Below are 25,134 nucleotides of genomic sequence, written 5' to 3' on the forward strand. Positions count from 1 at the left end.
AGTTTAAAGCAGCACACAGAAATTGCGGCTGGAAAAATGTCAAGGCATGTGCATGTACATTTAATGAAGATCTTCAAAAAGAGTTTACACTTCTAAAAAAGGAGTTACAGACAGAGCCTAGTAATGTGAGGTGTGAGATTTTTAGAGCTCACTTTTCCATCGCCCATGGAGTCTGCACCGACATCGTGCATCATGTTCATACAAAAAAGCATTTGGATGCTGCTAAATGTAAGTGTGCCACACCAAGTGTCAGCGATTTGTTTGTGAAGCAAAGTTCAGAATCTGACAAGGTGCACACAAGTGAAGGACTTTTTGCTTGTCATTCTGTTGTGCACTATTGTTCCATAGTTTTTGGTCAGCTGACTGCACTGTGAAATTGATTAAGAAATTGTATGATCCAAAATTGTCTTCTGCCCTTACCAAATCTGAAGCTGTTATATGCAACATACTCGATTTAGTGCAGCTGGACTATCCGAAATTACTGCAGCATGGCAACACACGTTTCCTCTCTCTTGGTCTAGCACTTGAAAGAATACTACACATTTTCAATGTTTTGTGTGCATAGTTTTTTCACACACATCCACAGTGCCCCCCTCTATATATATTAATATATATTAATATTAAGACAAAATAAATATTGCCATTTGCTACACTGTACTTTCAAAAGCACAGTCACCATTATATCTTCTCTCATCCAACACCTCTATGACACACATCCACAGTGGGACCCCCCGCCAAGTGGACTCAATTGTAACTGTGAGATTTTGTGAGAGATTCAATTTGATAAAACTATACTTCTCTCTCCACTGCCCCTTCCCCGAGAGCCCTCTAAGAATGCCAAATAGCTGCCCCAATTCCCATCAAATGTATCCAAGTTTCCCTGCCTTCTAGATGACACTTCCTCGAAACCCGCCACCCTCCCCATCTCTGTGCACCACTCTTGAAATTAGGGCACTCCAGCCAACTTCCATCCCCTTAAAACAAACCGGCCAGGACCCGATTTTTTATGTGTTTATCCCCTATATTGGTGACCGATATATTGGTGACATGGGTTGTGTCTCCATTTTCTGATTGGCATCGCAAGCAGGTGGGTGTGACTTTAAGACCAAGCCTATACAATCAAGAGGGGGTCCAATAGAATCAATGTCAAATCTTGAATTGCATAAGGCGCACACTTGTATCTCTAGATGCAGACTTGTCGTTTTTTAGAATCCACTCCCTCCTCCAATACCAAGCATAAATCTTTCTCCCATAATCTCTCGATAGAAGTTAAAGCTTCGTACCCCAGACTCTGAATTAGCAGAGAGTAATACACTGCTGCCTCATGACCTTTTCCAAAAGTAGTAATCACCACTCCCAGAGTATCTGCTGCTTTAGGGGGGTGTATGCTACTCCCAAATATAGTACAGTGCAGGTGGCGCAGCTGTAAATACCTAAAGAACTGAGATCTGTGAATCCCAAAATGTTGAACCAAGTTCTTAAAGGATCTCAACACCCCACTCTCATATAGGTCACCGAGAATATTATCTTCCCTCACAATCCACTCTGTCCAGCATAAAGGGGACTTATTAATTCATAATTTTGGGATCAGCCATATGCTCAAAGCAACATTTAAATTAAACACTCTGAACACTTTGTCCAGACCCAGTGCAAAGGAGAGATAACAGGGTGTAATTTAACGTCTCAGATTAGTTTGATAGAAAGGCCTTGCAATGGCAAAATAGGGGCAAGAACTTCCTGTTCAATACAAAACGAGGGAGGGGCTCTCTCAGGTGGAAGTGACCAATGAGACAAATGTCTTAGAATGAATAATAATTTAACAAAATCTTGGGTAGGCCTAGCATACATTTTTCAATCGGCCTATGCAATTTACTGAAATGTAATCTGGGACGTTTAACATCCCGCCGCGTTTCCGCGGCATTCTCTTTACGTTAGTGAAGGATGAGAGCACTGCCGTCCTACAAGCGGAGATTGTGGTCTACCTACGGAAGGGCGCAATAGAGCCAGGGGTTTTACAGAAGGGGGTGGGTTGCGGCCAATTTTGGCCCTGAGAGACTTGAACTGGGCCTTGCACAGACTCCCGTTCAAGATGCTGATGCAAAAACACACACTGATGTGTATTCGGCATCAAGATTGGTTCACGGCGGTAGACCTGAAGGACGCATACTTTCATGTCTCAATTTTACCTCGACACAGACCCTTCCTACGGTTTGCATTCAACTGTTGGGCGTATCAGTACAAGGTCCTCCCCTTCGTATTGTTCCTGTCCCCTTGTGTCTTCACGAAGATCGTAGAGGCAGCCCTTGCCCTGCTAAGGAATGTGGGCATTCGCAAACTGGCTGATTCTAGCTCACTCTTAAGAGTTACTGTGTGCACACATGGACCTGGTGCTCACGCACCTCAGTCGTTTAGGTCTTCGGGTCAACTGGGAAAAGAGCAAGCTCTCCCCAGTTCAGAGCATCTCTGGGAAATGTTGAAATGTCGGTCCCACTGAAGTACTTTCAGAGGCTCCTGGGGCATATGGCATCCTCAGCTGCGGTCATGCCGCTCGGGTTGGTGCATATGAGATCGCTACAGCACTGGCTCTAGACCCTGGTCCAGAGGTATGCATGGGGCCACGGCACACATCGCGTGGCTCTCATGTCCACCTGCCGCCACCTTTTCAGCTCTTGGACAGACCTTGCATTCCCGCGGGCTGGAGTCCCCATACAGCAAGTGTCCAGGCGCATCGTGGTTACAACAGACACCTCCAAGACCAGCTAGGGTGCCATGTGGGGCTCACATCGCATGTCGCAACTCGCCCGTCACCTCCTCCTCTGGAGTCAGCGGTGACTCAGGTAGCTGTGGGACACTCATATCTCTGGCAACCTCAACATCACAGCAGATGCTCTGTCAGGACAGGTGACGCTCAGCGGAGAGTGGAGACTCCACCCCCAGGTGGTCCAAGCTGATATGGATTAGATTCGACAAGGCACAGGCAGACCTGTTCACCTCCCGGGAATCCTCCCATTGCCCGCTCTGGTATGCCCTGACGGGAGCTCCCCTCGGTACAGATGCTCTGGCACACAGCTGGCCTGGGGGGCTGCGCAAATATGCGTTTCCCCCAGTGAGCCTACTTGCACAGGTTCTGTGCAAGTTCAGGGAGTACAAGGAACAAGTCACCCTCGTGGTGCCCAGACTTGGTTCTCGGAACTCACGCTCATTGTGACAGCACCACCCTGGCAGATTCCCCTGAGGAAGGACCTTTTTTCTTATTGACAGTGTACCATCCAGCACCCCTGCCCAGACCTCTGGAATCTCCATGTCTGGTTCCTGGACAGGACGCAGAACACCTAAGTCATCTACTGCCTGCAATGGTTTACACGATCACTCAGGCTAGGGCTCCTTCTACAAGGTAGCTGTAATCCCTGAAGTGGCATGTGTTTGCTAAGTGGTGTTCTTCCCGTAAGCGTAGACCCCAGAGGTGCACAGTCAGTTCAGTGCTTTCCTTCCCGCAAGAGAATTAGAGGGGCAGCTGTACCCCTCCACTCTCAAGATCTTGTTGCTGCTATAGCTACACACCACAAGGCTGTTGAAGTTAAGTCTCTTGGTAAACATGACCTGTTCATCAGGTTCCCGAGAGGCGCGAGGAGATTGAACCCTCCTAGGCCGCGCCTCTTCCCTCTTGGGACATCTCCTTGGTCCTACTAGGCCTACGGAGGACCCCGCTCGAGCCAGTCAGTCGAGCTAAAGGCCATCTCAAAGACTGCCCTCCTGACCATGCTCACTTTCATCAGAGGGTCGGAGACCTGCAAGCGTTCTCTGTCAGTGAACGTGCCTGGAGTTTGGTCCGGAAGACCATCAAAATAGATCCTGAGACCCCAACTGGACTATATGCCCAAGGTTCCCATGACCCCTTTTAGGGATCAAGTGGTGAGCCTGCGAGAAAAGCTGCGGAGAAGGTGAAGCCGTGCCCTTTTCTCTCACATGCGTGTTTCCTATCTGTGAACTCTGGATGTCCTTCCTCCTAGCCCTCTGGCTCACGGGTTTTGTAGAGGAATTCGTAGTCAGACCAAGTACGTGTGCTAACATGCCCTGTACTGGGGTAAGTGCTCCACATGTCTCGGTTACCCCGGTAACCTCCTATCATGTATCTTCCTTGGTACAGTCTCCCATTTTCGGTAGGCCCATGTCTCCCATGGCAGATTCCTCTCTGCCCCTCCCATACGAAGGGAAGGACCTACCGCCGCTCCTCTTCCATGTGCGGCCTTAGGCCCATATGACATGTTCAGCACTTTTTACCCTCTCCTTCAGGGCAAGGTGTGGCCTCCACTGGGCCTTTTCCCCCTGAAAGAATAGGAACGGAAAAGAATGAGCATTTATGAGCATTTAAAGGCCCCAGCCGAATTTAAGCTTCTGCGGAGAGAAAAACTTAGAGAGAAAAGGCTGCAGCTGGTGCGGCCCGATGTAATGGCCGGGACCTTGTCTCAACTCCTCAGTGCAAAAAACTGAATGAATCTGCTTTCCAGCCTCCCTTTTATACCCACCCGTATGTCGGGTGGAGTGGCATGCAAATTCTACTCGACAATTCTCAATGGCCTTTTTTTAATGATCTGAAGTTGTCTCGGGCTCTTGTGATCGACCCCTAGTGTCACTATATCAACACAAAGTCAAACGGAGATTACTACAGTAACCAAGAAATTTGTTAATGTCTCCAGAGCCTGAGAATGTTGGATTCTTTGATATATTATCGTCCTAGAACTGTTATGGAACAGAGTGTATCAAATATCACCTGTTATGTCATTAATAGTGTTAATACTAGCAAAATGTGCAGAGCCCACTGTTCACACGTCCAAACCTCGCATGGCATCACGTGACTCCCCCTCGAGTAGTGTTTTTAATACTCAAGTAGCTGGTGCAGAAGTAAAAATCGATTTTTCAATTGCTTGTTCACGTCCCTTGTATGGGGGTTAACCAATAATGCAGAAAGATACAGTATGTAAAAATGTTGGAGCAACATATACTGTCATCCAGATGCCATCTTTTTTAGGGACATCCCTGCATTTTCCAGCAGGACAATGCTAAACCACATACTAGCACATTATGAAGTGCACAATATGGTAATGAAGGACCTGCATAATGGATTGATGGGGGGAAAATTATGCATGCTAAACTTAACAATCTTTTGTCTTCAGTGCCCAAAAAACACTAAAAGTGTTATTGGAAGATATGGTGTTACCTGTTAAAAATGATGTTAAATTAAATGACCCTTAAAATTATGTTTATTGCTCTTCCCTGATTTGGCTTGAATAAAACCAGTTAATGTAGTGTGAATTATATTATACATTTTTTAATCTTATTTTGTGAATATATTATTTTTGAGACCATTCTGGCTCCATAATAAACTTTTATACAGTATATAATAGGTTGCCTTACAAAACATTTTTACAGTGTAGCTGAAGAGAAATCAGTCAACTCTATTTTTCTGCTGTCAGTCTAGTGACATGATTGCCAGATTTAGAAACATTTGCAGTTTATCTTTTAATAATTTGGAGTATTTTAAGATAAATGAATAAAAAGCCATTTGATTTGGATTTTATGCACAGAAGATGTTTTACTTACCATATTTGTCATAATTGCTTCATTTCTGCTAACGGGCTATTGTCTGTTCAGATACTTTTTAAAGAAACACTCATACATATAGACACACAGTCACACATATACACAAGCACACACACTCTGCGTGTGTGTGTGAGAATCATGTGAGCGTGATGATGGATTTGATTATAGCTTTCAGGAACAGTTGGATCTATGAGCACGATGAGTAGAGATGTCATCATAACAACTGCAGAGATCTGACAGCCAACTGTGGCTGTGGCTGTTCCGGTCACACACACACAATTTGCACATGCACAAATATATACATACACAAATAAACAGTATTTTCACAGAAACACATCAATGCATCTTGCATTGATAATATCAACGTTTAAAGCTGCTTTTGGTAATTTCTTAGTAGTGTTTGACTGATATATCACAGAGGCTGATAAATCGGCCAATATTTGGAATTTTTAAATTTTCGGCATTGGCCGATACATTTTCTCATTTGGCCTATTTGTTTCTTGAGGGCACTGAGAATCGGCTGCTTGCATCTGAAGTGACTGAGACACGTAAACGACCAGTCACAGTTCAATTTGTTGTTACATGCCATCGTGTTACTACAATAAAAATCTAGTGTGCAACATAGTGTCATTTAAATGGTATCAGATCAGAGTTCTGGCAGACGCGTTTGATCTAATAATGTTAAAGTGCTCGCCTGTTTCATTCTCCCTCTCTCAACAGTTCATGTAACTTTTAACTATTAATTTAATTCAAATTTAAAACTATTTTATAATACATTTACATTTATGCATTTGGCAGACACTTTTATCCAAAGCGACTTACAGTGCAATTATTACAGGGACAATCCCCCTGGAGCAAATATCAATAAAACTAATATCATATACCATCTGTAAATATGCACATATCTCATTTAAATGATGTAATAAACCAGTCTCACACTGAGCTAACTTGAGCAAATCCAGCATTCTGTAGAGCACTCATATAAAGCATGTATTCTAACAGCCTCCCCTCAGCAATTTCCTGTTACTTTTAACTTTCTTTTGTAATGATAAAAGGCAAATATATTATATTATATTATATACCGTCTGCAAATATGCAAATATCTAATTTAAACAGATGTTATTCATGAACCTCATGAAAATCCAGTGTTTTTTCTCGTTGAGCGCTCATCTGATATCTTCCTCTGAAGCGCATATTCGATCAGCCAGAATCAAAACTTCAGGATCAGGATCAAAAGATCCTCTGATTCACAAATCATGATGGTCAGTCTGTGACAAGCAGGTGATCCAGGCCATATAAACTGTCAGGAGATTGCTACTTGTGCTGGATCCGCACAAGTAAATGAGTGCAACTTCAAAGTAAAAGGACTTCACGTGCGCTATACGTAAATGCCATATTCACTATACAATGTATGCACAATTTGTTTGATTCAGTATTTTTTGAAAAAATGTGATTGTAATGCCACCCATGGTGTGTTCTGTTATTTCCTTCTTCCTAATATAGCAACAATTTCTTCATGGGCAAATTATTATTAAAATTTGATGACTAATCAGAAATCAGAGGAAACTTCTATCTACTATTTAAAACTACAATATTATTTTTTTAAGATATTTTTTTACAAAGTTAAGGCTTTGTGTGAAATTAACTAAATATAATGCTAAATAAAAGTTTATAATTTATTAATGTTTTTGCAATTTTATGTTTTTGTTATTTACTATATTAAACCGTGTGATATTTCGCCATTGTATCGACCTGTTGGCCGCCTTGCTCTCCTGATATCGGCCATTAAAAACCTCATAAGGTCGATCACTATTTCTGAGCCACTAGTGGCATCAGATGTAATTGCAAACAGGTTTCCAAACAGGTTTCCAAAACACTCCCCCCAACAGTCCCTGTAATTTAAAGTGTCTGCTTGTTTTTGAGTGTGTTTGTCTCTCTGATGTTTGTGTATATTAATATACATTTTCTCTTGTTTTGTCTCTCTGGCAGTCTGTTCTCAGTTCTCAAGAGGTGTATATGCAATATTTGGATTCTATGACAGGAGGTCAATGAACACATTAACATCATTCTGTGGCGCTCTGCACACCTCCTTTATCACTCCATCTTTTCCCACGGACACAGATGTGCAGTTTGTCATGCAGATGAGGCCAAGCCTCCGAGGGGCGCTGCTCAGCTTGCTATCCCATTACAAATGGGAGAAATTTGTCTACCTGTACGACACTGAAAGAGGTGAGTTTACACAAACACTCATACAGATACAGTACTAGGCACATAAGATGCTTCACAAAAGCATTTGTCTTAAGATGGTTATTTATATTTTCAGCTTTAGTGTGTCAATAGGATATATAAAAGTTAGACTCCCAATCATTAATTTTGCAAATAGAAAAGATTTGAATAGAAGAACAGAGAGCCCTGCAAAAGATGTCATGGTCCCCACAAAGCCCCCCACTGAACATCATGTCATTCTGAGATTACATAAAGAGACAGAAGCAATTGGAACATCCTATCTGCCAACAACTAAGAAAAACTGTGTCCAGGTGTACATAGGAGAATTGGTACTGTTTTAAAGGCAAAGGTGGTCACACTGAATATAGATTTAGCTAGCTTTTTTATGTTTACTGGACTTTGTATAACATTAAGTGATACATAAAAAATATTTATGTCACTATTTTGGAAGACATCCTCACTATGCAACATTTTTCTCAAGTGCCTATAACTTTTGCACAGTACTGTACTTCCAGGCATATGCACATACCCTAACACACAGAAAAACTCACAATCATACTTTCACATGGATACTCTGCATATACAGTTGCAGGAAAAAGCATGTGAACCTTTTCTGCATACATTGGTCAAATTTGTTTTGATCTTCAGCTATGCCACAATAATAGACAAAGACAGTCTACTTAAAAAAAACACACAAACAAAATTATGCATCACTTTATTGAACACCCTGTTTAAACATTCACTGTTCAGAATGAAAAATGTATGTGAATATCTAGGCTTATGAGTCCAAACAATGAGACAAGATTGTAGGTGTTGGTCAGAATTGCTCTGCCCTATTAATTATTATTATAATTTTTTTAATATGCTATTTACAAGAAAGTATGCTTGATGTGATCCATGCCTTGAAAAAAAAAGATATTTAAAAAAACCTTAGATTGAGTATTGATGCATAAAGCTGGAAAGGGTTACAAAAGTATATCTAAAAGTATTAATATTTATCAGTCCACTGTAAGACAAATTGTCTATAATATATAATATAACATAGTTTTTCATAAAACGGTACATGTAAATACTCAAATAAATTAAAATAGCTCATAGCGTCATTCACAAGTTTTTAGTACATTACAAAGGCATACAACACTCTTGAGGTTGGTCTCACTACACTATACGCTTCCAACACAACCACTTTTTGTTGTTGTTGTACAAATCCTGCTAAAGTAGGAAATGTTGCCATTTTTATTAGACAGGTAGTAGGATAGCACAGTAAAAAACTGATATAGTGGAGGACAGATTTCCTCTGTGTGTCTTCCAGAACACCTGACAGGCATACAGCCAACAATCAAATACTAAGTTTGTTTATTCTGAAGAGAGAGTTTACTGGGACAGCTTTTTTATGAAAGGTTTTACAAGACAGATGATATTTTGTTTTCTCCAGGGGTCATCGTTAATGGATTAAACGTCACAATATCTGTGTATTTACAGTTAAAAGTCACTTAGATGTAAAAGTATGCTTGACAATAACTTTTCCTGAAGTTTAACAGGTGCCGCAATAGTCACGACTGTTATTTCATGTAAATATTTTTATTGACTGTGCATAAGAGAACCAAGATAGAGACAAAAGGGTCAGTAGAGAACATGTCGAAGACATATACAGTACATGCTTAATAATAAATATCAGTGTGAAAAATATGCAAAAAATATACAGAAATGTACATACTAAGGTAATGTTGTTTATGTACATTTGGGCGTGAAGACAATCAGAAAAGAGTAAGAACTATAGTAAAGTCATATTTTATGGCATAAAAACAAGACAATAATCATTAGCAGTAGTAAATGGGGTTATTAAAACAATTATTATTTAATTACTTATTTTTAAACATGATAACCAATCGTATTTTATCTAATTACACAATGATGATTCATAGACATTATAGACATTACAGTTTTATCGTCTGTTAATGCCTGAGCTTCTGTAAAGCTGCTTTGAAACGATGTGTGTTGTGAGGCTGAGGCTCAAATTTAATGTGTTTGGTGAGCATAAAAAGAGGTGGAGGAAATCTTATGGCATCTTTCCACTGCACGTTATGGTTCGACTTGCCTCAACTCTACTCGCTTTACTTTTCTGAGCTTGCATTTCCACTGCAGTTTAGTGCCCCGCAACGTGGGTGGGATTATAGGATGATCATCATAGTTGGTCCGCCTCTACTGCCTTGACTTAATCTTAAACACGACACAAACTGACCAAAACATTAACACACCCGCTAGCTGTTAGCTACTAGCTCATTGTGCTGCATAAAGCAGTTGTTGCTGCTTTTAAGCAGCGTGCACCTTGTTTATTGACCATGGTGTGGTTTTGCGCACAGCCATTTATTTTTTCACAATTCGAAAGTCGCCTGAACAAATGATACTGTTATCGCTGTTGCTAACTTTAAAACTAGTGGGTTGATGTCACGTGGTAGTGACTATTCTCCCTGACCAATCAGTGATCTGCAGGGTTTCAACGTCACATTTAGTATCGGCTCAGCTCGCTTGGAACCTCGACGGAGGTGGTACTAAAAAAATTATCAGGTACCAGGTACTATCCACAGTGGAAAACCCCAAAAAAGTGAGCAGAGATCAGTTGAATCGAGTTGTACCATGCAGTGGAAATGCCCCAATAGTACAGTACCCTACTGTTTCATCTCTGTTTTCGTGTTACTTGAAATTGGAGGTGATAGAAGAGGTAGCACTGTATAACAACATCTGTTCTCAAATGTCCATATTGCGAGAAAAGTACTCTATGTACTATGAATAATACAGTCAGATAGTATTAATCTCCTACCACCCTTGAAATTATCCACCACGGCCAGAAGAAAGTTGGGCTGGTGGTGCTGGTCTCTTGCATCATACATTCCAATGCCAAAAGAATCTGAACTCCTGAACAACACACCCATATGCGCTTGTTAAATAGCTTCACGATGGTGTCGCAGATGGCCGCCTCAGTGTGGAGCTCTCCAATTTTTTTGTTGTTTTCGTTTGTTTGTCCTGTGTTTAGTAATCTTTTTCCAGTCAGTTTAACCAGGGACGAACTGCTGAACATTCGGCAGCACATACCAGATAATCTTTTCCCGGTTCTTGAATATTCAGATGTTTTGCTGGACGTTTTAGTCAGAGGTGCAGCTGTGTTGTTTAAACGTGCTACGAGACGCAGGCGAGGGAAACGAGCCGGTGTGCTGGTTAAACATCAGCTCAGCGTTCGAACAGCACTGCCGAGCATTCATCTAGTGAATCTTCGCTCTCCTCCCAACAAAACTGACGAACTACATCTCCTCATATGTACTAATAAGGACTTCTCAAACTCTGCTGCACTTTGCTTTACAGAAACCTGGCTGAGTGAAGCCATTCCGGACAGCGCATTACATCTGCTGGGCTTCCAGCTGTACAGAGCGGATCGCATCGTGGAGTTAACGGGGAAAACGAGAGGCGGTGGAACATGCTTTTACATCAACGAAAGTTGGTGTACAGATGTAACAACGTTAAAGAGGTTGTGCTGTCCTAATCTTGAAGCGCTCTTTATTAACTGTAAGCCGTTCTACTCACCGCGAGAGTTTTCTTTGTTTATTCTGGTGTGTGTTTACATTCCTCCAAACGCGTCTGGGAACATAGCACTGCATCAGCTGGCTGATCAAATCACAGACACAGAACAACAATACCCGGACTCAGTTATTATTCATCTTGGGGACTTTTTTACATTTTTAGAAACTGTCATCTTTTTGCACTACTGAGTACTGGTTGGTGCTGCACTGTCTATTGTCCTGTTCATTGTCAGTAATTTGTTGTACTGTCCTGTACTTTTTGCACATGTTTGCACGTGCACTTTATATAGGTATATATAGGTAGTTTATATAGGTATTTTATTTCGTTGTGTTGTCTCATGTGGTCCTATGTTGGTCCTTTGTTGTTTTTTATGTAGCACCATGGTCCTGGAGGAACGTTGTCTCGTTTTGCTGTGTACTGTACTAACTGTATATGGTTGAAACGACAATAAAAACCACTTGACTTGACTTGACTTGACTTTAACAAATCTCACATGCCTGTATGAACTGCCCAAATACAGACAGCACATTACATGCCCCACAAGAGACAGGAATATATTGGATCACTGCTACACAACAATAAAGGATGCATATTGCTCTGTCCCACGTGCAGCTTTGGGACTCTCTGATCACTGTCTGGTTCATCCTCTTCTGACCTACAGGCAGAAATTATAATCAACAAATCCAGTTGTAAGGACTGTAAATAGATGGACTTATGAAGAAGAGCTGGAACTACAAGCCTGCTTTGACTACACTGATTGGAGTGTTTTTGATGCTGCAGCTACAGACCTGGACAAGCTCACAGATACTGTTACATCATACATCAGTTTCTGTGAGGGTATGTGCATCCCTATTAGGAAATTTTTATCATTCAACAATGATAAACCATAGTTCACAGGAAAACTCAGACAGCTTCGTCATGCCAAAGAGGATGTTTACAGGGGTGGGGATAAAGTCTTGTATAATCAGGCCAGGAACACACTGAATAGGGATATCAGAGTGGCTAAAAGAAGCTACTCTGAGAAGCTGAAAAACACGTTTTCAGGTAACGACCCTGCATCAGTGTGGAGTGGCCTGAAACAACTTTATAATTACTGGACTCCTACCTGAGGTGGACCAACGACTGGTTGACGACCTGAATGTGTTCTACTGCAGATTCGAAAGGCCCAATTTCACACCCCAAACGCACTCTGACCTTCACTTCACACAAACATTAACACCTCCTGCAACCCCCCTCCTCCCCCCTCCTGCTACACAACCTGCACTCAAGATCTGTGAAGACGATGTGTGCCATGTCTTTCGGAAGCAAAGGTCAAAGAAGGCTTCAGGCCCAGGTGGCGTCTAACCAGCGTGCCTTAATTTCTGTGCTAACCAACTGGCCCCCATCTTCACACAGATCTTCAATAGATCACTGGAGCAGTGTGAAATCCCATGCTGCTTTAAACGCTCAGTTATTATCCCTGTCCCTAAGAAACCAAAAATCACAGGACTTAATGACTACAGACCTGTCGCCCTGACATCTGTCGTCATGAAGTCATTTGAGAGACTGGTGTTGGCCCACCTGAAGGACATCACTGGACCCTTTCTAGATCCCCTTCAATTTGCTTATCGAGCAAACAGGTCTGTGGATGATGCAGTCAACATGGGATTGCATCATGTCCTGCAACAACGGGACAGACCGGGGACATACGCAAGGATCCTTTTCGTGGACTTCAGCTCGGCTTTCAACACAATCATCTCAGCTATTCTCCGGACTATTTTAAACCAACTCCCTGTTCCCATGTCTATCTGTCAGTGGATTACCAGCTTTCTGACGGACAGGCAGCAGCTTGTGAGACAGGGAAAATTCACTTCCACCACCTGTACCATCAGCACTGGTGCCCCCCAGGGATGTGTGCTCTCTCCACTACTCTTCTTCCTCTACACCATTGACTGCACCACCAAGGATCCCTCTGTCAAGCTCCTGAAGTTAGCAGACGACACCACTGTCATCGGCCTCATCCGAGATGACGATGAGTCTGCATATAGAAAGGAGGTTGAACGGCTGGCTGTCTGGTGCAGTCAAAACAACCTGGAGTTGAACACGCTCAAAACGGTGGAGATGATTGTGGACTTTAGGAGGAACACCCCAACATTGTCCCCCCTCACCATTCTAAACAGCACTGTGGCAGCAGTGGAGTCATTCTGGTTCCTGGGCACTACCATCTCACTGGACCTGAAGTGGGAGACACACATGTACTCAATTGTGAAAAAGGCCCAGCAGAGGTTGTACTTCCTTCACCAGCTGAGGAAGTTCAACCTGCCACAAGCGCTGCTGATACAGTTCGACACAGCAGTCATTGAGTCCGTCCTCTGCACTTCAATAACTGTCTGGTTTGGTGCAGCAACGAAATCAGACATCAGAAGACTACAGAGGACAGTTCGGACTGCTGAGAGGATTATTGGTTGCCCCCTGCCCCCCTTCAAGAACTATACACTTCCAGAGTGAGGAAAAAGGCTGGTAAAATCACTCTGGTCCCCACCCACCCTGCCCACTACCTTTTTAAACTGTTGCTCTGAGCACCAGAACCATCAGGCACATTTGTAATAGATTTGCACTACGTGTGTGTGTGGGTATGTATGAAGGTGAGTGTATGTACATATATGTATAATTATTTATTTTTATTATTATTATTTTTGTTTTGTTTTTTGTTTTTAATTATGTCTTGCTGCTGTTTTTGTATTGTTTTTGTATTGTTGTACACTGGAAGCTCCTGTCACCAAGACAAATTCCTTGTATGTGTAAGCATACTTGGCAATAAAGCTGATTCTGATTCTGATTCTAAAATGTATCCATTTTAAAACAATTGATACTATAGGGAGTTGGTCTTCCATTTGCTGCTATAATAGTTTCTACTCTTCTGGAAATGATCTCCACTAGATGTTGAAATATGGCTGCAGGGATATGGATCCATTCAGACAAAAGAGCATCAGTGAGGTCGGAGGGATTGGGCTGGTTCAGAGTTGCCATTGAAATTCATCCCAAAGAGGTTCAGTGGGGCCTGGGCTTTGTGCAGGTCAGTCAGGTTCTTCCACACCAGTCTCAGTGAACAATTTTATTGGTGGCATTGACAGAGCCACATCTAAATTTACTGAGCTTTTTGGTACCCCCCATTCTACAACTCCAAATCCAAACAATTTGGGACAGTATGGAAAAAGCTAATGAAAACAAAAAGTAATGATTTGTAAATTCTAATCACCTGCCCTATATTAAAGCACTACAACAACACATTATTTGATGTTTTACCTTGTGAATTTAACAGATGCGCAAGTTACTCATGCCCCCCCCCCCAATACTGTACCAGGAGCTTTTGGATCAGATGCTGATAACAGCTTGGGTGGTCCTTTTACTCTCTGGCCCGGATAACACGACAGCTGTTTTTTCCAATCTCTACTTGAACTCTGTGGACTTGTTGGACCACAAAACACAATTCCACTATTATACTTTCAATCTCAGATGAGACTGAGTCTGGTGGTGCTTCTGGACAGTGTTGATGTATGGTTTATACTTTGCATAGTAAAGCCTTGTTAGGGGTATAACAGTTGTGACCCGGACCAGATATGGAGAAAGAAGACCAGGAGTCGAGGAGTGCAATTTAAAGAATCCAAAATTTACTGAAGTATAGTCTGCAGTGAAATTGGTAGAGCCAGCGGCAAAGTCTCACGAGGAGATCGAAAGCCAACTCGTACCTTACACAAAATCTTACATCAATTATACCATTTGCAAGGACGTACATTCCATTATTTTACTCCTGATTGGCTAAAAGACCATACAGTCACAACATATAGACAGCTATGCGGCCTATCAACATTAATCAGCGCACTTGTCGTCCGAGCCCGAGATTTACATCTGAAGTGACCTCGCAGATGGTCGCGGGGCATCTTCGAGTCGGCCTGGTGTGCATCCCTGGGTTCAAAAACTGGGTAGAAGGTCAAACGCACACACAAAACACTGATGAACGACAGTTCTTCTCTGGGCACAAGAGAGCCAGAGCACACATTATCAGGCCATTTGAACCAAAACAGAGAGATAAAATATTCACTCCTCGGGCAGAGGAGAGGGTTGAAATAACATACATTTCTTCCCTAAAGAAATAATAAGAGAAAATCACACTTCTACTATTCAGGTATTATTACATAGGACTTTAAACCATATAATTAGTCATGGAAAGGTAACAATCAAACACAGAATACATCTGGAACACATGTTTAACGCATTCCCCCTGACCCCCTCCCCTGAGAGGCTGGAGAGCGTCACAAATAAGCTTATCCCCCAAAAGACCTTCAGCCGACGTGCAGGACAGCGAGACTCTGGAATGTTCCTAAAAGAGACTAATTAACATTCAACACACATATGATTCAAAGTATATTTCAATTATGCATAAGAAAATAGAATTGATTATGTGATCATGCATATAGTTAATTCATCACTTTATTAAAGAAGTTAAGCAACAGAATACAGATAGATATTGATATAAAAGGATATATATATATATATATATATATATATATATATATATATATATATGTATTGATATATCTGAAGAGCCAAGGGATTTTGACCCTCACCCTTCAGCCTTAACTTGCATCTGTGAATGCAATGGTGAATGTTGTTTAACCAAAGGTTTACCGAAATATTAATGATATCCAGAGATTAGAGATGAATGACAGTTTTTAAGACAGTGATGTTTGAAGGATTGGAGATTACTCACATTCATAAGTGGTTTTCCAACAGGACAACTGCAATATAAAATATCTTAATTATGTAGTGCAAAATAGGGCAATGAAGGCTCTGTACAATTGCGCAGCTGAAGTGTTATTAGAAGAAATGGTGATGTTACACAGTAGTATAAACTCACACTGTCTTAACTTTTTTGGAGTGTTGCAATCATCTGACAGTCCTGCAGGAATTTGCGATTGCATGAATTTATGCAAATTCATCCAATCTCTGATTTCTTTTTTCAGTAAATTGCAATTTTGTCTTATATCTGCAATTTTTCAGCATAAACTGTGAATCTCAATCAATAATTGTATTGCTTTTCTCCATATTGTGCTCCACAGTAACAGAGTAAGCGACTCCTTCTGAACTCCTCTGTGTCACTGTGTGTCATTAACCCTACATGGGCAAAAATGTACATTTGCCATTACATGAATGTTAAAATTTAACATTTTGTGTTCTCTGTCGTAAGCCTTGTTTAAAATTTTAAACAACATGCATACATCACATCTAGCATTTAATCTTCACATGCTCTTCACGAACGGCTCTAAATGGATGGTCTGAGGTGTGGGTTGGTGATGGCCTCAGGTCATTTGGAGTGCTCTGAACTGTTCACGATTGGCATTTCTATAGTTGCTTAAAAATCCCTCACTTGGATAGTACAATGTGAAAAGAATTTCAAGAACTCAATGTATGAGGTTTATGAGGTCAGTGTATGAGGTTTATTAAATTAAGGCACCTGTGTGATTGATTAAGTGATTATTTGTTAAGTGTCTGTGTGATTAATTACTGTACTAATGAGGAACTCATGATAAATAAAGTGATCCTTTTTAAATCGGAGCTCAGCAGGTCTCAGCACTGCTCACACACAAAGTCATGAGACTCTGTGTAAGAATGTCCTTCCCACTGCTAACAGGTTTGACTTTTAGAGTTAAAGTGTTTGTGTGTGTGTCTGTTGAATTCTCACCTCTCTGCGAACTGTCAGTCTTGATTAATTGGTCAAAGCTAAACAGCCTGGTGGCCCGGCACAGCAGGACGCATACTAATTAAAATTGTGATTGAATGCATGTGTATGTTGTCCTATAATTAATCTGATCACAGGGCTTAAAAAGAGACAGTAAGAAACTGTATGATTTTCTGTATTGTCTGTGTGTATGGCCTTGAGCTGGAGGTTACAATTGATGCTAGTGTAGCAAGCGGCTCAATCTTAATGACTACGCCACCCCGGAACAATGGGAAAAACAACCCAAATTAAGGCACATAGGTGTGATCCACTTAGAAGAGGCAAGAGGCATGAGTTTCCATACAAAAATTATTTTATAAAAATAATTCCCCTTGGTCCCCCTCGTCTGGAGCTTGGACGTGTGCGCACAGGGACCTGGCGCTCTCGCACCTCAGCCGGCTAGGGCTTCGGGTCAACTGGGAAAAGAGCAAGCTCCTCCTGGTTCAGAGCATCTCTTTTCTCAGTCTGGTGTTGGACACAGTCTTGATAATGGGACGCCTTACGATGAGCATGCCCAGCTGGTGCTGACCTGTTTGAAGGTGTTCAGACAGAAGATGGCGGTTCCACTGAAACTATTTCAGAGGCTCCTGGGGCATATGGCATCCTCGGCGGTGGCCACACCGCTCGGGTTGATGCATATCTGTCAGCGCCATCATGGCCATCATGCCGATCTGTCAGCACCTTTTCAGCCATTGGAACGACCTTGCATTTCTACGGGCAGGCATTCCCCTAGAACAGGTATCCAGGTGCATCGTGGTTACGACCGATGCCTCCATGACGGGCTGGGATGCTGTATGCAATGGGCACACGGCCTCCTAGTCAGGCCCGCGGCTACGTTGGCACATCAACTGCCTCAATTTGTTGGCAATACTGCTGGCCCTGCGGAGGCTTCGGCCGTTGATCCAGAGCAAGCACGTGTTGGATCAGACAGACAACATGGCAACACTGGCATATATCAACCATCAGCATGGTTTATGTTCTCATTATATCTCACAACTCTCCCACCGTCTTCTCCTCTGGAGTCAGCAGCACCTCAAGTCGCTGTGAACCACTCACATCCCGGGCGACCTCAACACTACAGTGGACATGCTGTCATGATAGTTTACCCACAAGGGAGAGTGGAGACTCCACCCTCAGGTGGTCCAGCTGATCTGGAGTCTATAAGGGCAGGCACAGGTAGATCTGTTCACCTCCCCAGAATCCTCCCATTGCCCTCTCTGGTATGACCTACGGTATAGATGCGCTGGCACACACCTGTTAAATTCCCCTGAGGAAGGACCTTCTTTCTCAGGGACGGGGCACCATCTGGCCCCCCCTGACCAGACCTCTGGAACATCCATGTCTGGCCCCTGGACGGGACGCGGAAGACCTCAGTGGCCTACCACCTGTCGCGTCAGACACCATCACTCAGGCTAGGGCCCCCACTACGAGGCACCTGTATGCCTTGAAGTGGCGTCTGTTCGCTAAGTGGTGTTCTTCCCAATGTGAAGACCCCCAGAGATGTGCAGTTGGCTTGGTGCTTTCCTTTCTGCAGGAGAGGTTGGAGGGACGGCTGTCCCCCTCCACCTTGAAGGGGTACATAGCTGCCATAGCTGCACACCACGACACAGTGGATGGCATGTCTTTAGGGTAGCACAACCTGATTGTCAGGTTCCTGAGAGGCGCAAGGAGGTTGAATCCCTCCAGACCGTGCCTTGTTCCCTCGTGGGACTTTTCTGTAGTCCTGCAAGGCCTACGAGGGGCTCCCTTCGAGCCCTTAGAGTCAGCAGAGTTTAACCCTCTGGGGTCTGAGGGTGTTTTGGGCCCTGGAGAAGTTTTGGCATGCCTTAACATTTGTGCTTTTTTCAGTTGCTTAAAAACAAATTAATGGCTAATGTCTGATAACACTGTATTCAGCACAAACTGGGCTACAATAATATGTGTGCAACATGTATGTACATGTTTGTATTTTTGAGACAATAATGTTTATGCTTGGTTTTTGAAAAAACAAAAATTGTAAGTAATTGAAACAAGGCCATATAACACATACTAATCATTTGTCCACAAGATTTTTGAGAACTGGATCTTGTAGGCTAGAGTTTTTGCTACAAAATGATGTGATATCATTTTGATATGACATCCTGATCACTCATTCATACAAAACAATATAGTTATTTAAGTTTTGTTAGACAGTTTTAGTGTTAGAAAGGTCATATGTGAGGAGGTGTGAATTATCATCAATATTGATATGATTCAAACCTTAGGAGACAAAGACACCTCCCTTGGGCCTATCAATGAGGAATGTGACAGAAAGAGAATGAATATGAGGAGACTTAATGTTCAAAATCAAGTTTTAAGTTAAAAGAAGGAATCTGACTATACGTCTGAACTACCTGCTGAAATGGCCGGGACCTTATTCTCGGCTCCTCAGCACAAAACCTGAATGAGCGGTATGCACGTCCCCTCCTTTATACCCTTATATCCGGGGGAGTGGCATGCAAATACCACTCGCCAATTCCCATTGGCCTTTTATAAAAGATCAGAAGGTGTCTCGGGCTCCCAAGAGTGACCCCTAGTGTCACTACATTGACACAACGTCTTGACACAGTCCCTCCATCAGGGAACGGAGGTTACGGAAGTAACCGGAAGACGTTACTTCAACACCAAACAACAATCTAGCAAAGAACATGACACAAGGAAGGGATTAAATGGGCAGTGAATCAGTTAAGAACAGGTGCTGCTAGCATGCTAATTATTGGCATGATCAGCATTCCCATGGGAACAATCAGTGTTCCCATGGAAATGCTGATCATGCATGCCAACAGCACCTGAGACACATGAGGGAGAGAAATAACAAAACAAACAGAACAGACTGACGAACTTAGCGGAACCATGACAGTAACCCACCATTATTACCTTAAGGAGCTTTTCTACCTGATCTGTCCCTTAAGAGTTTTGTTGGTATAACCTAATGTATTCATGTTGATTCAGTGATGTTAATATTTTTTTGCTCCAGTTAATTAAAGCTGGCATCATACTAGCAGACTCCAAACAACTCGATTTTGGCTGAAGGTGTCACACATGCAGACTGTTTTTCTGAGATCTTGCTCTCTTCAGTCGGCGGTATGACACACTTGTCTATACAAAATAGTGGAGTGGTGACAAACATACCAACTCACTGCAACTCTCTCTCGCCAATTCCCTGTCACGTGGAGCTTGCCGAAATAACAAGGAGTACCACGTGAGCATAAACAATTGTAATAGAATGTGCATCCCAAACCGCACACTTCTGCTCTATTCTATGCCAATTTGTAGTGTAAGTCGTGCGTTTAGCATGTTAACACTGAAAATTCAGCAAAAAGAAGTGTACTTTAAATACCCAGATGATGCACTTTTTCAACCATCAAAATAGAGTGTGGAATGTTGGATACTTCATGCACTCAGTGCACGCAGATTGCCGTACATAGCAGAAATGGCAGATTTACCTGTCTGTGCTGCACATCTGACAAAAACGAAGAACGTAGCAGCTTGCATAACTTCAGTAGATACAGCACCTTGCAAATGTGAATTAAATGCTTTACCATCACCCCAAGCTGTGTGAATATGTATGCTGTTTAACTGTTTAACTTTTAAGTGTTGAACTGAGGTTGGCTAACACGCTAAAGCTAGCGGCAACATATCACTTGTGCTTGAAAGATCACATTTGGGACAATACTACACTTTGAAAATTCATACACTACATGGCTGAATGCATAGTATATTTTGTAAGTGCACAGTGTATAGCGTGTTGTTTGGGACACAGCTAGAGTGATTTAGGGCATTTTTAGACCTGTAGCTTGTTTAATTTGTTCCGAAATGGGCTAAAATGTTACAATGTTACATTTTCTTAATTTAGAAGATTTTAATATAGCTGATGGTACAGAATGTGTGTGTCAGAGGTTGCACTACAAATAAACATTATCTGACAGACTGACACAAAGATGGATATGAGTTGTAAAATATCCGTTGTGGTTATTTTTATCTTGTCACGGAGCTCTACCTCTCTCCCTCTCGTGCCGCTCCCTCACCCACAGACAAACACACACATACACATACAAAGAGTGAAGCCATGCTTATTTCTGCCGCTATACAAAGGAGAGTAGTGATCTTGTTAAAATTACCTCAGGAATTATTAAATAACTCGCATCTAAAATAGTCGCCATATATCCATGTTTTACAGTGATGAGCTGACCTACAGATTTCTTCTTCACAGGTCCATCAGGTGTATACTTGGCTTTTATTGGGACAATGTTTGTTTCACCACAAACGAAGTGCTCCATAATTGTGTTTATATGTGCCTAAACTAACCAAATCAAGGGAGAAAATGCACCAGGTTCCAAAACAAATGCTCTAAACGAGCCAGGTGTGCGATTCATAAAGTAACACTGTGTAATTGTGTTTTGATCCCCTCAAGGCTATCCGCAGGAGGCTTATGTCCATTTGCAGCTTTTAGTGAGTAAGAAATTACGTTAAATAAAAACAAACTGTTGTGCAGTGGCGGATTTAGGGATGGGCAACATGCCTAACAAGCTAATATGTCATCAATGTGTGCAATATTATAACTGAACTATACCCAAGCTAATTAAAATGAAACCCAAAATTGAACCATAATATCGTGATGTTTGGCAATATATCGAAAAGTGATGTGTATCGCAATATGTATCATATTGTGAAGTGGCTGGTGATACCCAGCCCTAGTGATCTCCACTGCAGTATATGTGAAGTGGAGCTAACCTACTGTGGAGTGGATGTGATATGCATGAAGGTTTAGTACACACATATGCACAAACATTTAAAAATATACACATACAGAAAATATTCACATATAATATATGTGCAAAGTATGTTGTCTGCATTAGCATTAGCATTCTTTGCATTCTCTCCTTTCGTGCCTTCAGATTTGCTGGCCCATTCCTTCTCTGTTACTACTTTACACAGGCTATGCATAGCTGTTTAAGACCATGTTTGAATCTCTTTGTCTTTCTCTCTCTCAGGTTTTTCCATCCTACAGGCCATAATGGAGTCTGCAGTAATGAATAATTGGCAGGTGACGGCACGTTCAGTGGGCAACATTGTGGATCCCCTGGAATACAGACGCATTATTGAAGAGATGGACCGACGGCAGGAGAAACATTTCCTTATTGACTGTGAGGTTGAGCGTATTAACAGTATTCTAGAGCAGGTACATAAAACATTCACATAACACACACTTACACCAAAATGTAGGGATTTTATTTTTCAGTATCACATGGATAGTTAGATAGAAATAGCTCCTTAAGGGAACAATAGGTTAGCTATTCTATAACCCCAGTTCTCTGAAACATCAAGTGGAGAGATCCACCTATTGGAAGGGCATACAGAAGCATCCAATTGCACCATGTCTGGCTTGACAGACAGGAGCACGTGTCCAATGCCGTTGTAAGGACCCGCCCTTACCCAAGGGCATAAAAGGATCTGTATGCGTTACCTTCCATTCGCTTCTCGTGAAGCAAGTGGGGCAAGGTTGGTGGACCTCTCCACTCTTGTGTTTCAGAGAACTTGGTTTACAGAATAGGTAACCTGTTGTTCTCTTTCATCATCTCTTGTTCGAGATGGACCTATGGGAAGATATGTTCAACTCCCCGATTGCCCTATGCACTCACAGGGAGATGCTGTCAGCCAAAAGATGGTCTCCTAATTAAAGGCGGTGCCTGACACATCCTATATAATATAAGCAGGCTCTATAACCCATAAACATAACAAAGCAGGGAGAAGAGGCCATGCATTGTGCTTGCCGTGAAACATGGGGGGTGACACGTACTCAGTGTGAGGGAGAAAGGGTTATGGGTGAACCCATTATGAAGAACCCACACCCAAAACTGCATGAGCTACTGGGGTTCTGGTGACATCAAGTCAGTGGTACCTGACAAACGTGTGGGAGGGAAACCCAACATGTAGCTGAACAAATGTCTTGAGACTCCCTGAAACAGAGCCCAGGAAGCAGCCACTTAGAAGGATTGGAATTGGCCCTAAGGCCTGAGGGTGGCTGGAGCACCTTAGAGCTATATTCCAAAGATATTGCCTCCACAAGCCAATGGTTTTGTTTTGAAGGACCCGCCATTACCTGAGGGCATAAAAGGACTACCTTCCTCAGTTGACATACGCTTCTGAAAATGTTATTTTTAACATTTTAACAGCGAATGTCAATTGAGGAAAGTAGTCCTTTTATGCCCTCAGGTAAGAGTGGGTCCTTCAGCAGCATTGGACATGCGCTCCTGTCTGTCAAGCCAGGCTTGGTGCAATTGGATGCTTCTGCAGAGGTCAGGTGCATATGCCCTTCTCATTGGTGGATCTCGAACATGAGATGATGAAAGAGAACAATTGCTAGTTACCATTTTTAACAGTGTACTAGAATCTACACATACACACAGTCAGGCGATAAAAGTTGATTTGCATAATGTGAATACATTTCTCTATTTGCCTGTCTGTCTGTGTATCTATATATCTATCTGTCTGTTTGTCTTTCTACCTACTGTATCTATCTATCTGTCTGTCTGTCTGCCGTGAGAGATCTGGTACAGTTTTGTTTGTTCAGTAATCAATAGCTTTCCAAAATGTAACAGTCATTAACAAATACAGGTGAAACTCGAAAAATTAGAATATCGTGCAAAGGTTCATTAATTTCAGTAATTCAACTTAAAAGGTGAAACTAATATATTATATAGACTCATTACAAGCAAAGTAAGATATTTCAAGCCTTTATTTGATATAATTTTGATGATTATGGCTTACAGCTTATGAAAACCCCAAATTCAGAATCTCAGAAAATTTGAATATTACATGAAATCAATAAAAAAAAAGGATTTTAAATACAGAAATGTCGGCCCTCTGAAAAGTATAATCATGCATATGTACTCAGTACTTGGTTTGGGCCCCTTTTGCATTCATTACTGCCTCATTGCGGCGTGGCATGGATGCTATCAGCCTGTGGCACTGCTGAGGTGATATGGAAGACCAAGATGCTTCAATAGCGGCCTTCAGCTCTTCTGCATTGTTTGGTCTCATGCCTCTCATCTTTCTCTTGGCAATGCCCCATAGATTCTTTATGGGGTTCAAGTCAGGCGAGTTTGCTGGCCAATCAAGCACAGTAATACCATGGTCATTGAACCAGGTTTTGGTACTTTTGGCAGTGTGGGCAGGTGCCAAGTCCTGCTGGAAAATGAAGTCAGCATCTCCATAAAGCTTGTCTGCTGAAGGAAGCATGAAGTGCTCTAAAATGTCCCGGTAGACGGCTGCGTTGACTCTGGACTTAATAAAGCACAGTGGACCAACACCAACCGATGACATGGCTCCCCAAACCGACACAGACTGTGGAAACGTCACACTGGACTTCAAGCATCTTGGATTGTGTGCCTCTCCATTCTTCCTCCAGACTCTGTGACCTTGGTTTCCAAATGAGATGCAAAATTTGCTCTCATCAGAAAAGAGGACTTTGGACCACTGAGCAACAGACCAGTTCTTTTTTTCTTTAGCCCAGGTAAGACGTTTGACATTTGAAGCCCATGTCCAGGACCCGTCTGTGTGTGGTGGCTCTTGATGCAGTAACTCCAGCCTCAGTCCACTCCTTGTGAAGCTCCCCACACATTTGAATGGCCTTTTCCTGACAATCCTCTCCAGGCTACGGTCATCCCTGCTGCTTGTGTACCTTTTTCTTCCACACTTTTCCCTTCCACTTAACTTTCTATTAATGTGCTTTGATACAGCACTTTGAGAACATCCAACTTCTTTTGCAATTACCTTTTGAGGCTTTCCCTCCTTGTGGAGGGTGTCAATGATGGTTTTCTGCACAACTGTCAGGTCAGCAGTCTTCCCCATGATTGTGAATTCAACTGAATCAGACTGAGAGAACATTTAAAGGCTCAGGAACCCTTTGCAGGTGTTTAGCTGATTAGAGTGTGACACTTTGAGCCTACAAT

At 42.3% G+C, this 25,134-nt stretch overlaps 1 protein-coding gene across 1 annotated transcript in view; it reads left to right on the forward strand.

Annotated features, from left to right (window-relative positions):
* Nucleotides 1–25,134, forward strand: part of LOC127638739 (glutamate receptor 3-like) — a 79,037-nt gene that overhangs the window by 14,577 nt on the left and 39,326 nt on the right. The window contains exons 3-4 of the mRNA XM_052120439.1: nt 7,591–7,830; nt 22,174–22,361. Of these exons, the coding sequence (XP_051976399.1) occupies nt 7,591–7,830; nt 22,174–22,361 (428 nt within the window). The remainder of the gene's footprint in view (nt 1–7,590; nt 7,831–22,173; nt 22,362–25,134) is intronic.

This window comes from Xyrauchen texanus, chromosome 4, assembly GCF_025860055.1.
Source record: "Xyrauchen texanus isolate HMW12.3.18 chromosome 4, RBS_HiC_50CHRs, whole genome shotgun sequence".
NCBI lineage: Eukaryota > Metazoa > Chordata > Actinopteri > Cypriniformes > Catostomidae > Xyrauchen > Xyrauchen texanus.